The sequence below is a fragment of the Balaenoptera musculus genome, chromosome 14 (assembly GCF_009873245.2).
Source record: "Balaenoptera musculus isolate JJ_BM4_2016_0621 chromosome 14, mBalMus1.pri.v3, whole genome shotgun sequence".
NCBI lineage: Eukaryota > Metazoa > Chordata > Mammalia > Artiodactyla > Balaenopteridae > Balaenoptera > Balaenoptera musculus.
The window spans coordinates 80,112,518-80,126,930 of NC_045798.1; the positions used below are offsets into that span (position 1 = coordinate 80,112,518).

The 14,413-nt window shown below is 32.9% G+C and overlaps 1 protein-coding gene across 2 annotated transcripts in view; it reads right to left on the reverse strand.

The window, feature by feature from the left end:
* CDH19 (cadherin 19) overlaps positions 1-14,413 on the reverse strand; it is a 211,143-nt gene that overhangs the window by 40,591 nt on the left and 156,139 nt on the right. For both annotated transcript variants that reach the window (XM_036824103.1, XM_036824102.1), the window contains 4 exons: positions 11,668-11,787; positions 8,657-8,821; positions 6,750-6,931; positions 5,743-5,996 (listed from right to left, as the gene is read on the reverse strand). In XM_036824103.1, coding sequence (XP_036679998.1) covers positions 5,743-5,996; positions 6,750-6,931; positions 8,657-8,821; positions 11,668-11,787 — 721 coding nt within the window. The remainder of the gene's footprint in view (positions 1-5,742; positions 5,997-6,749; positions 6,932-8,656; positions 8,822-11,667; positions 11,788-14,413) is intronic.

Consider the following 14,413-nt stretch of genomic DNA (forward strand, 5'->3'; position numbering starts at 1 on the left):
GCAGCTCTATTTACAATAGCCAGGACATGGAAGCAACCTAAGTTTCCATCAACAGATGAATGGATAAAGAAGATGTGGCACATATATACAATGGAATATTACTCAGCCATAAAAAGGAACAAAACTGAGTTATTTCTAGTGAGGTGGATGGACCTAGAGACTGTCATACAGAGTGAAGTAAGTCAGAAAAAGAAGAACAAATACCGTATGCTAACACATATATATGGAATCTAAAAAAAACAAAGTAAAGAGAAAAAAAAGTGGCTAGAAGAACCTAGGGTCAAGACGGGAATAAAGATGCAGACCTACTAGACAATGGACTTGAGGATATGGGGTGGGGGAAGAGTAAGCTGGGACAAAGTGAGAGAGTGGCATGGACATGTATACACTACCAGACGTAAAATAGATAGCTAGTGGGAGGCAGCTGCATAGCACAGGGAGATCAGCTCGGTGCTTTGTGACCATCTAGAGCAGTGGGATAGGGAGTGTGGGAGGGAGGGAGATGCAAGAGAGAAGAGATATGGGGACATATGTATATGTGTGACTGATTCACTTTATTATACAGCAGAGGCTGACACCCTACTGTAAAGAAATTTTACTCCAATAAAGATGTTAAAATAAATAAATAAATAAATAAATAAATAAATAAATAAATAAATAAAATTGGTTACATAGAAAAAAACCCAAAAAACAAAAGAAAGCTGGAGTAGCAATGCTCATATCAGATAAAATAGACTTTAAAATAAAGAATGTTACAAGAGACAAGGAAGGACACTACATAATGATCAAGGGATCAATCCAAGAAGAAGATATAACAATTGTAAATATTTATGAACCCAACATAGGAGCAACTCAATACATAAGGCAGCTGCTAACAGCTATAAAAGAGGAAATCGACAGTAACACAATACTAGTGGGGGACTTTAACACCTCACTTACACCAATGGACAGATCATCCAAAATGAAAATAAATAAGGAAACAGAAGCTTTAAATGACACAATAGACGAGATAGATTTAATTGATAATTATAGGACATTCCATCCAAGAACAGCAGATTACACTTTCTTCTCAAGTGCACACGGAACATTCTCCAGGATAGATCACATCTTGGGTCACAAATCAAGCCACAGTAAATTTAAGAAAACTGAAATCATATCAAGCATCTTTTCTGACCACAACGCTATGAGATTAGAAATGAATTACAGAGAAAAAAACGTGAAAAACACAAACACATGGAGGCTAAACAATACGTTACTAAATAACCAAGAGATCACTGAAGAAATCAAAGAGGAAATCAAAAAATACCTAGAGACAAATGACAATGAAAACACAACGATCCAAAATCTATGGGTTGCAGCAAAAGCAGTTCTAAGAGGGAAGTTTATAGCTTTACAAGCCTACCTCAAGAAATGAGAAAAGTCTCAAGTAAACAATCTAACCTTACACCTAAAGGAACTAGAGAAAGAAGAACAAACAAAACCCAAAGTTAGCAGAAGGACAGAAATCATAAAGATCAGAGCAGAAATAAATGAAATAGAAACAAAGAAAACAATAGCAAAGATCAATAAAACTAAAAGCTGGTTCTTTGAGAAGATAAACAAAATTGATAAACCATTAGCCAGACTCATCAAGAAAAAGAGGGAGAGGACTCAAATCAATAAACTTAGACATGAAAAAGGAGAAGTTACAACAGGCACCACAGAAATACAAAGCATCTTAAGAGACTACTACAAGCAACTCTATGCCAATAAAATGGACAACCTGGAAGAAATGGACAAATTCTTAGAAAGGTATAACCTTCCAAGAGTGAACCAGGAAGAAACAGAAAATATGAACAGATCAATCACAAGTAATGAAATTGAAACTGTGATTAAAAATCTTCCAACAAACAAAAGTCCAGGACCAGATGGCTTCACAGGTGAATTCTATCAAACATTTAGAGATGAGCTAACACCCATCCCTCTCAAACTCTTCCAAACAATTGCGGAGGAAAGAACACTCCCAAACTCATTCTATGAGGCCACCATCACCCTGATACCAAAACCAGACAAAGATACTACAAAAAATGAAAATTACAGACCAATATCACTGATGAATATAGATGCAAAAATCCTCAACAAAATACTAGCAAACAGAATCCAACAACACATTAAAAGGATCATACACCATGATCAAGTGGGATTTATCCCAGGGATGCAAGGATTGTTCAATATATGCAAATCAATCAATGTGATAAACCATAGTAACAAATTGAAGAATAAAAACCATATGATCATCTCAATAGATGCAGAAAAAGCTTTTGACAAAATTCAACACCCATTTCTGATAAAAACTCTCCAGAAAGTGGGCATAGAGGGAACCTACCTCAACATAATAAAGGCCATATATGACAAACCCACAGCAGACATCATTCTCAATGGTGAAAAACTGAAACCATTTCCTCTAAGATCAGGAACAAGACAAGGATGTCCACTCTCACCACTATTATTCAACATAGTTTTGGAAGTCCTAGTCCTTTTTTGGAAGAAGAAAAAGAAATAAAAAGAATACAAATTGGAAAAGAAGAAGTAAAACTGTCACTGTTTGCAGATGACATGATACTATACATAGAGAATCCTAAAGATGCCACCAGAAAACTACTAGAGCTAATCAATGAATTTGGTAAAGTTGCAGGATACAAAATTAATGTACAGAAATCTCTTGCATTCCTACACACTAATGATGAAAAATCTGAAAGAGAAAATAAGGAAACACTCCCATTTACCATTGCAACAAAAAGAATAAAATACCTAGGAATAAACCTACCTAGGGAGACAAAAGACCTGTATACAGAAAACTATAAGACACTGATGAAAGAAATTAAAGATGATACCAACAGATGGAGAGATATATCATGTTCTTGGATTGGAAGAATCAATATTGTGAAAATGACTATACTACCCAAAGCAATCTACAGATTCAATGTTATCCCTATCAAATTACCAATGGCATTTTTATGGAACTAGAACAAAAAATCTTAAAATTTGTATGGAGACACAAAAGACCCCGAATAGCCAAAGCAGTCTTGAGGGAAGAAAATGGAACTGGAGGAATCAGACTCCCTAACTTCAGACTATACTACAAAGCTACAGTAATCAAGACAATATGGTACTGGCACAAAAACAGAAACATAGATCAGTGGAACAAGATAGAAAGCCCAGAGACATACCCACGCACCTATGGTCAACTAATCTATGACAAAGGAGGGAAGGAAATACACTGGAGAAAAGACAGTCTCTTCAATAAGTGTTGCTGGGAAAACTGGACAGCTACATGTAAAAGAATGAAATTAGGACACTCCCTAACACCATACACAAAAATAAACTCAAAATGGATTAGAGATCTAAATGTAAGACCAGGCACTATAAAACTCTTAGAGGAAAACATAGGCAGAACACTCTTTGACATAAATCACAGCAAGGTCTTTTTTGATCCACCTCCTAGAGTAATGGAAATAAAAACAAAAATAAACAAATGGGACCTAATGAAACTTCAAAGCTTTTGCACAGCAAAGGAAACCATAAACAAGAGGAAAAGACAACCCTCAGAATGGGAGAAAATATTTGCAAATGAATCAACAGACAAAGGATTAATCTCTAAAATATATAAACAGCTCATTCAGCTCAATATTAAAAAAACAAACAACCCAATCCAAAAATGGGCAGAAGACCTAAATAGACATTTCTCCAAAGAAGACATACAGATGGCCAAGAAGCACATGAAAATCTGCTCAACATCACTAATTATTAGAGAAATGCAAATCAAAACTACAATGAGGTATCACCTCACACCAGTTAGAATGGGCATCATCAGAAAACCTACAAACAACAAATGCTGGAGAGGGTGTGGAGAAAAGGGAACCCTCTTGCACTGTTGGTGGGAATGTAAATTGATACAGCCACTATGGAGAACAGTAAGGAGGTTCCTTAAAAAACTAAAAATAGAATTACCATATGACCCAGCAATCCCACTACTGGGCATATACCCTGAGAAAACCATAATTCAAAAAGACACATGCACCCTAATGTTCATTGCAGCACTATTTCCAATAGCCAGGTCATGGAAGCAACCTAAATGCCCTTCGACAGACGAATGGATAAAGAAGATGTGGTACATATATACAATGGAATATTACTCGACCATAAAAAGGAACGAAACTGGGTCATTTGTAGAGACGTGGATGGATGTAGAGACTGTCATACAGAGTGAAGTAAGTCAGAAAGAGAAAAACAAATATCGTATATTAATGCATGTATGTGGAACCTAGAAAAACGGTACAGATGAACCGGTTTGCAGGGCAGAAATTGAGACACAGACATAGAGAACAAACGTATGGACACCAAGGGGGGAAAGCCACGGGGGTTGGGGTTGGTGGTGTGCTGAACTGGGTGATTGGGATTGACATGTATACACTGATGTGTATAAAATTGATGACTAATAGGGACCTGCTGTATAAAAAAATAAATAAAATAAAATTTTTAAAAAAACACAACCTCTTAATATTTGGGTGTGCTCACTTAGTTTTCTCATTTATTTTACATAATATTTTACTTGTAGTAAACATATGACTCTAATGATTTTGTATTATTTTTAAAGAATCATGCCATGTCTTTATGTTCGTAAGCATCATTAGAAAGCATTCATCATTCATTGCCTTATTTACACCACTGAGATTAGATATTTAAATTGTTTCTACAATTTTATTATTATAAAGCATAATATAATGAAAGCTTTAATCATGAAAGCATTTTTTAAAATTATGTATTCTTTAGTATTGTCAGAAAAACAAACAGGTTAATATACTCTTTAAAATCTAAACAATTAATTTACTGACTTGTATATACACACACATATATATACTACATATATACTTATATTCATTATTAAATTTACTGCTAATAAATAGGAACTATATTTACATATTAGAAGGCAGCATTTTATGGTTAGGAATTACAGTGGAAAAGTGGGAGCATCGTCTGTCTCATTAATTTAAAGAAGCTCTTCTTTGTGTCAGTAGCCCTTCCAAAGAGCAAAGCAGTACTCAGCACCTTAATAAATATATGGAAGTTTGTGTAAGCCCCTGGACTGTAAAGTACAGAAAATGGATGAAGGGAAGGTGGTGGAAGGAAACATGTAAGCTTTTATTTTTAACCATAACTATGATGCGAATACAAAAAAAACAGAAAGAAAATATACTTCCTGAATATAACAGACTAATTTAATAGATGGTAAATATTGTTTAATTGCAACACAGAAATTTATTTCTAATTGATTGGACTTAGTTCATTTTTACTCTTTTAGCGGTACCCTATAAAAGCTTAGTTAATTTTTGAATATCATTTTAATTAAACAGTGTTTAGATGAACCACATTGTGATCAGCTTTGTTTCTGTTCTGATTTGGTATAACCAGGGGTTTCTTTTCCCTCACCTTCTTACCCCAATTAATAGAGAGTTGACTGCATCTAATTTTAGTTGGTGATTGCCTCTTTCTTGCACATGTTTTCAAGTGCTCATTTCACTGCATCTTAACCAATAGTGAGGCTTCCTGTTTCAACTTGTTTCAACTGTTGCAAATTTTATAAGTACCTTAGAGAGAAATACAGATCTAGATATATCCCTGTTAACATTTATATGAAATTTTATTTTCAAGCTAATCTGTGTTCCCTCATTTACTAATGCAAAGCTGGCCTTCCAGACATACCTGATAGGAGATTTCTTCTGATCTGGATCTGTGGCAGAGACTGTGCCTACAAATGATCCGTACGGGCTTCCTTCAAAGATTTCAAATATGTAATACGGGAGGAGGAAAACAGGAGGTTCATCAACATCTTCCACCTGGATCTTGATGAAAGTGGTGGAAGCTTCAGTATGGTATTTCCTGAGCTGCTCATCAACTCGGCGGTTTTTAACTTTTGCTCTAATACGATAGTGGTTCTGGTGCTCAAAGTCTACTTTCTACAAAGAAATGCAGTGTACACAGAAAACTGGTATCAGTGACCCGAGGAATTACTTAGGAAAAAAAAAGTTTTTGTTGTTAATTTAAGTCTCAGTTGCTTTCCAGTTAGGTTTTACTATTTATGTTCTTGGATCCCTCTGATATTATCATTAAGTAGTTGCGTAGCAAATCCCTATGTGTATTTTGTTATTTACGTCTATTATAAAATGTTTTGGGTTAATAATTATATTTTTTATTTAGGATTAAAAGTGTACTTTTCTGAGTATAAATATCTTATGGAGTTGAGAATTAGTTTCCTGTTATTTAAGATAATTTCAAAAAGTTTCTCCTGTATATTAAAATCTTTTTAAAAAACTACTCTACAATATAATTCAAAAGATCTCGGTAATAATTAACTCTCTCATCAATTATATTTGAAATATATGGATATAAAATATAAATAACTGAGCTTTTTTCTTTATTTTTTCAGAAGTATCTTGCATAAAACTGATAATTAGCTATTTGTATATTATTATTTGTAATTAATACTAAAATGTAGGTAATAATCATATATGTTAATATTCTAAAAAATGAAATATCTCAGAATTTTTTATAAAAGCACATATATCTTTTCTTTTGCTCCCTAAACTAAATCACAGGGTCTTATTTTACTTACTTAACAAAGCAAAAACTAACTGGTTACACAAAATATATATGTATTTCTGATTTGATTTTGCATTATTATGCAAAACAAATAATATTAATGCATCTACCTTTTTTAATATAATTATTCCTTCTTGGGTCTCATTATTAGTAATGACATCGAACGTTTCTGAATCATCTTCTATGCTGTAATCCATTTCTGCATTCTCTCCTATGTCATTATCATATGCCATGATTTTTCCAATCGACATCCCAACAGATGCAGATTCAGAGACAGTCAAGCGGTATAAACCTTTAAAAACAAAATTCAGGATATTTTGCACAGATAATTAACATAAAAAACTCCCAAATATAGCACCCTCCCTTTATTATGGGCTGTCGGAAAAACCATACCCACCCTTTTCACCAATTACTTATTCTAAATACCTCTCTCTCTTGCTCTCTCTCTCCCTTTATTTTTTTGCAATCTGAACATTTCCCTCATATCTTTTTGAGTACCTATTATTTTCTCTTAAATATATCTTAGGGAAGTCCTTTCACCAGTACATATAATTTCCAAATTTCTATTCATATGCATACCTTCTTAATATTCATAGGTTTATTTTTATTGTATCCTTCCACCGTGCCAAATTAAATTTAATAAAAAGAGTTTTTCAATTTCACTCAAGCATTCTCTGATACCTAAAATAACCAATAAATATTGAGTTGGCCAAAAGGTTCGTTTGGGTTTTTCCGTAAGATGTTACAAAAAAACCTGAACGAACTTTTTGGCCAACCCAATATAAGTATGAATTAAAGACGGTAGAGTCCAAAAACAAATAGTTGAGTTCTAAGGGTAACAGTTTGACTTTGAGAATCTGAGCCTGGATTGCATTAATTCCATTCCATTAGTGGAAATGGAAAAGAAAGATATGGAATATTATGCAACCATAAAAAAGAATGAAATAATGCCATTTGCAGCAACATGGATGAACCTAGAGATTATCATGCTAACTGAAGTAACTCAGAAAGAGAAAGACAAATACCATATGATATCACTTATATGTGGAATTTAAAATGTGACACAAATGAACTTATCTATGAAACAGAAACAGACTCAGAGACATAGAGAACACAAGTCTGTTGTCAGGAGGATGGGGGTGGGGGAGGGATGGATTGGGAGTTTGAGGCTAGCTGATGCAAACTATTATATATAGAATGGATAAACAACAATGTCCTACTGAATAGTACAGGGAACTATATTCAATATCCTCTGATAAACCATAAAGGAAAAGAATATCAAAAATAATTATATATATGTATAACTCAATCACTTTGCTGTACAGTAGAAATTAACACAACATTGTAAATCGACTATATCTCAATAAAATAAATTTTAAAAAAAAGAAAAAGAGAGACAAAGATGAAGTCAGATGACCCCATTGTTTTGGTCACAAGAAAATAATGGTAGTTATATTTGAAATACATAGATATAAATATAAATAACTAAGTTTTTTTCTCTCTACTTTTCAGAAGTAACTTGCATAAAACTTACAAAGAACTAGTCATTCATATATGATTTGTAATTTATGCTAAAATGTACAAAATAATCACATGTGTTAATATCCTAAAGAATAAATCTTTTTAGAATTAAAAAAAGGAGCATGTTCAGTATAATTTTTCTTTAAAGGGATTCTTGATTTCCTTAGGAGCATAGAGCAAGTCATTCCACAGACTGCTTTGTGAGATTTTCCTTTTTTTAAGTGGGAGAAATGTTACTTTAAAGTTGGTAATATTTTGCTGTTTTCAGGAAGTAACAGTTTAACTGTGCTACCGTGTCTCTTTCGTTGTGGGAAAATTAAAAGAACCGTTTATTTGATTGTACAAATTAAAAATTGCCAACAAGTTAATCTGGAGGAAAGAGTGACACTACCCTAAATCTGAAAGCAGATGCTTTAAACACTTTGCTAAATCAAGACTTAGTTTGTGCTATTTCCCATACTTTCAAAAATTATTTATTAGAATCCTTTTTACTTACTGTCTTTAAATATAGGCTTATTGTCATTAACATCAGAAAGTTTGATTAATACACTTGTTGTTGCAGACAGTGCTCCAGGCAGACCAATCATGTCTTTGGCTTGAATAATCACCCAATACTCATCTTGCAGTTCTCTATCCATTTTAGAAGATATTCTTATGACTCCTTTAAAGACATAATAAACTATAATTATTATTTCATTATTAACCATGGCATCTTCCTAGTTAATTTCTTAAGAATTCAAACATAAAATCATTCTTTTGACACATTTTGAACCACTACAATGTGCTAGATGCTGCCCTGGAGAAAAAAATACAACAATAATAAGTCAATCACCACCTCTGCCTAAAGTTTAGAGTGGTCATCACAATACTAATAGTAGTGGAATCTTAATAAAATACTATGTTAAGATAAACCACAGGGAGAGAAGAAGAATGTCTTATTTTTACCTCAACTTATTTTCTGCTTTCTTCCCTAACATAATATTAGGGCTCTACAATTAACTTTTCCCCTAAACTTAGAAGAAGTTAGTTTATTATGGATACATGTAAAACTATAATACCAAATGTATGCAAAAATATTGTGCACCTGTGATGTTAAATCTATTTTGAGTCATAATATATGAAGAAGAGCTGATTTTTGACTCACAGTTATTCATAATCCACCAACAGAGATATTCATATCCATATTGGACCATGGAAATGTTGTAATAAGTGTCCACTTTCTATAAAATTATTTAGTAAGAAGTTAATCATCACTGAAAAAAACCTAGGAAAAATTTTAGGTGGTAAATAGAAGAGCTGTAATCCTAAAGATCTGGGGAACACATAATACAAATATAAGAAGGAGAATGGCTAATCTTCAAATATGTCTGGGGAAAAAGTATTAATTAAAAAATTGTGATACCTGTAAAAAAATTTAAAAAAGGACAAATTGGACCACATTATGATGAGATTTTAATTGTGGACTGAAGTGTTTCACAATTATACTCTATTATATGAATCAGTATGGAAACCATGGAATATATGAAACAGACGCTCCTAATATCTCCCTGTGTGTGACTCAACAGAGAATTGTGTTTCCTATTAGCAAAGGAGAATAGTATTAGAGTTTTGGAATTATATATCCAAAGGTGTAGAGATTAGTCAGCGAGAGAGACGAACACAGAGGCCTTCACTTCCCATGTATGGAGGCTTCAATTAACTTTGCTGACTTTATTTTCAACACGTCTTCTTACCTTCAGAATGGATAAAGGATGTATATTCCTAGATCCTCTTACACCCTCGAAAACACCACTTCTGTGCTTTGGCTTCCAACTGTCTTGCTGCCGGCTCTACTGCTCCTCCATTAATGCAATTAATTGCTTTAGCTAATTTGCTCAATATTTTTAAGAAGTCAGTGAGCGCTGGAGGAAAAGACAGTGCTCAAAATGGTCGTGAAGATCCAGTGTCACCCAGCACACATCTACTACACCGATAGCCCATTTTCTATTCTCCTCCTCTGTGCTCTTTCACACTGGTGTCTAGTTAGTCTCAGAGCTTAAACGCTCTCCTTTCTCAGGAATTTCCTATACATTCTTCCCATAACCTAGAACGCCTTCCATGCTCTCCTCACCTTGGTCACGTGCTCAGCTCAGCCTTCTGGTTTCAGTGTATTCTGCCTTGGCCACACACTATGAAGGAGTTCTTACTTTCTTCTATTGAACCTTGTTTATTTCACTTCATAATATTCACAAACTTAATGTATTTATTAATATGCAAATGTTTAATATTTATTTGTAAGTTCCAAGAGAAAAGAGTCCCTGTTGCTTTCCTTTTATTATTATTTTTTTAATGTTGCAATGGTGTCCTGCTGTAAACCTAGTATACTGTATAATGCCTGTTGCATATTCAACCCTTCTCAACCAAAATTGTGTAAGGGAATTAAAACCTAATGTCTTAAGGCATCCACTGCATGTATTAAAATAACTTAAACCTGTACATTCAGAATAATAGAAACTAGGTATTATCCTGGGGAGAATTAAGAATATAGTCACTCAAATCATACTTTTCAGAATCTGATTCTCAAAAGAAACTTGATTGATAAAGGCTGACCTATTTAATACTTGCTAAATGAATGAATCAATAACAAATGCTTAAAGACCCAACACATGCTTTAATTTTTTAAAGCTTTTCATGTCATCAAGATGGAAATAATATTTGTCTCATTAACAATCACAGAATTTTATTGCTTTTGGAACTTGCCACATTCTTGGTTGGTTAGTCAGGTATTTTTTTTTCTCATCTTTAGAGACTGTAAGCTCATTTATATGGGTTTAATCTTTGTAGTGACCAAAGCAATCAATATTTGTTAAATGAATCAATGTCACATAATTCTTAACTGTTTAATAGATGTAAATAAATAAGAGCAATTTTAAAATTTATTTTATAAAGTATTCAATTGATTAACAGAAATTGGAGAAGGACAGAAAAAGCAAATGTTGTATTCATGTGAATCAAAAAGACATAAAATACAGAACTATTTTTTTTTAAGTTCCTACACCCAGCCATAAACTCAGCTTAATCTCATTCTGGCTGGGTGTACAGGTAGAACTCTGTGATTTTAATTTGCATTTCCATGATGACTAATGAGGTTGAGCAATTTTAATATGCTTGCAGGCTTTTTGTTTGTCAATTTTTTGTCAATTGCTTGTAAATGTCTTTTCCCCATATATTTAGATTGGGTTGTCTGTAGTTCTGTAATTAATTTGTAATAATCCTTAAGTATGTTTTATATCCCATACACAAATCATTTGTGGTATGGGTGTGAAAAATCCAATCTCCCAACCTTAGAAAAACCAGCTAAAAGATTAAAAATAATTAAATTTTTAAAATTTAATTAAAAAACATTACAACCCATTTATTTATTGAAACATCAGGTCTACTTTACAACATGTTTGCAGGCAGAGAACTTTTGCTCTGACGTTTGCCTTAGAATCATGTTGAATTGCACTTCGTTTCTTCCAGGAATACCTGTTGTAGGTTCAATGGAGAAATACGGTTGGCCTTGTCGTAAGCTGTACAGGAGACGAGCGTTATTGCCACTTGAAGGATCATCAGCATCACTTGCTGTCACCTGGATGACAAATGTTCCTGAAGAGAAAATACATAGTTACAAGAAATTAAGCCAATGGTCTTTTTGAAAAATGGATTCCAGTTCTGTAAGGTATTCTTTCTTTAGCAAGCAAGATGATGATATGCAATAAAAGACTAGTCCTCTCTGTTCTGAATTATAAAACAGGTTTCTTTCTGTATAGACAAGAAAATATAACCTTATACAAAACAACCCTAATTTCCAGATACCGTATAGAGTTTTAAATATGTGAATCCATGATCTAATGAAATATAACTATTAAACAGCCCATTACAATACATAATTAAGGATCATTTAAAGAGGTGTTATTAGCAGAGGAATCAAAGGGAAATTAGAAACAGTTTCCTTCAAAAAACTATGTTGTGACCTGTACCTCAAAAAATTACAGAATATTAGTAAAATATTCATAAAGATTATTGAAATGATCTCGACATAGTGTCAAGCTGAAGATGAGCATAATTATTTGGCTGGCTTCATCCCCTTCTGTAAAATGCCTACTTTCTTTAAAGAATTTTTTTTAAGTGCAGAACAAAATCTACCAGATTGATAAGGTAAGTATTCTCATTAAAATTCAGTAACAATCAATAAAACTCATGGGAGATAAGTATTTGTATGTTTAAAATTAATGGTAAAATTAAAAATATTTCTTTAATGAGCTTTTAAATTATTTTTATGTAAACATGTAATCTAGCATTATGGGTTTTGTTGGAAATCCACATCTTTTGAAACACTATGTTCTATGTCAATAAGAATGGCAACACAAATGGCACTAAATCAAATAGGCTTGTGATTTTATGTGAAATTAGCATTATGAAGTTTTTCATTACAACCTAATTTTATAAACTGACACATTCTAATATGAAGCCATTCTATGCTTCATTAATAAAAATGTTGAAACTTTTACTGTGGTCCTCAATTGCATGTATTGATAGTATTTGCTGTTTTGTTTTAGAATTGTTATGTTAGTTATTTAACACTTGTTTTATACTGTTCTCCACTCAACATGTAGACACTCATTCGTTTCATGTGTTTAAATACATTCCTGCCATTTGAGACAACATGGATGGACCTTGAGGGCATTATGCTAAGTCAAAGGCAGAGTATGCAATGAATTATATGAGGAATCGAAAAAAAAAAAAAAAAAGCAGAACTTACAGAGACAGTGGATTGCTGGTTACCAGGGTCTGGGTTGTAGGGGAATTGGGCTGTTTGTCAAAGGGTACAACTTTACAGTTAGAATATGAATAAGTTTTGGGGAGTTTATGTACCTTATAGTGATTATAGTCAGCAATACTGTATTATATACTTCAAAGTTGCTAAGAGACTAGATCTGAAATGTTTTCACCATGGAAATGATAATCATGTGACATGATGGAAATGATAGCTAAGGCTATAGTGGTAACCACATTGCAATATATAGATGTATGAAATCAGCACATTGTACACCTTAAACTTACACAATATTATATGTCAATTATATCACAATAATACAAATAATAAATAAATGAATAGATACATCCCTGTAGGAATCGTAAAGAATTATTCCAACAAAAGGCTTCTTAGAGACCATTTCTATCAGTTTGTAATAGGCAAGTCTTGTTCTTTTAACTACGCTTCTATGCACTCATCCATTTCCTTCCCCTACATTTCCTCATGATGTCTCCATTCCATTCATTTCTATAAGGGTTTCCTGTCTCTAGTTTGCAGAACTAGACCACCTGTATTTGGCTTCAGGAACAATAGTCAAAATCATTGTACTGTTAGTTGTTGACCAAGAGAAATTCTTAGTATTAAGACTTTAGATTTCTTAACTTAGTACTGTACAAATGAGAATCAGGAAGACCAAGAAAATGCACTGACTCATAGACCACCCCATACTTCATTTCTAGAGACGAGCTATGGAGTTAGGTTATTTTTCCCAGTTCAGTTTATTTTAAAGCACATTTTAATCGATGGTTCATTTACTTCTAACCCAAACATACCTCTTCAATGTCCTAATATGTCATGACCTTTTTCTCTACTAAATGGAAAACTTAATGTAATATATTAATGTCACAAAAAATAATTTCTTTGCGTGTGGGGTAAATCCAAAAAAGTCAAGCTCAGAAAATTTAGTGGATAAAAATATGATATTATAAATATTCAGAATAACTCTCTCATGTGAATTTGTTAGGGAGCTCAATTTCTAGGAAAATAATTATTGTTCTCCCTTATAAGACTCACTGCACTTTTAAATTAAAAGTAGCAATCGTATGGAACTGGCATAATTCTACAATGTTTCAATGTTTCAAACACTGCTTGATGATGAACCATTGATGACTAAACAGTGATTCACTTTTTATGTTTGTGAGTGAGTGAGTGTGTGTGTGCATGCGTGTGTGTGTGTGAAATCATGTGTCTGTGAATCTTACTGTAAACTAACCACGGAAAAAAGAAATGTAAAATAAATTAAGATGATACAAATATGCAGCAGAATTTCCAAAAAATTCATTGCATAAAGTCTTGCTTTATTCTTACTCATAATTTGTAAATGTCGTCTATAAAATTCAGAAGGACTTTAGTAATGTTCAATTCTTACATCACTCTGATTATCTGATTTTATTTTCTTCAGTTGTTTCAGTCTTT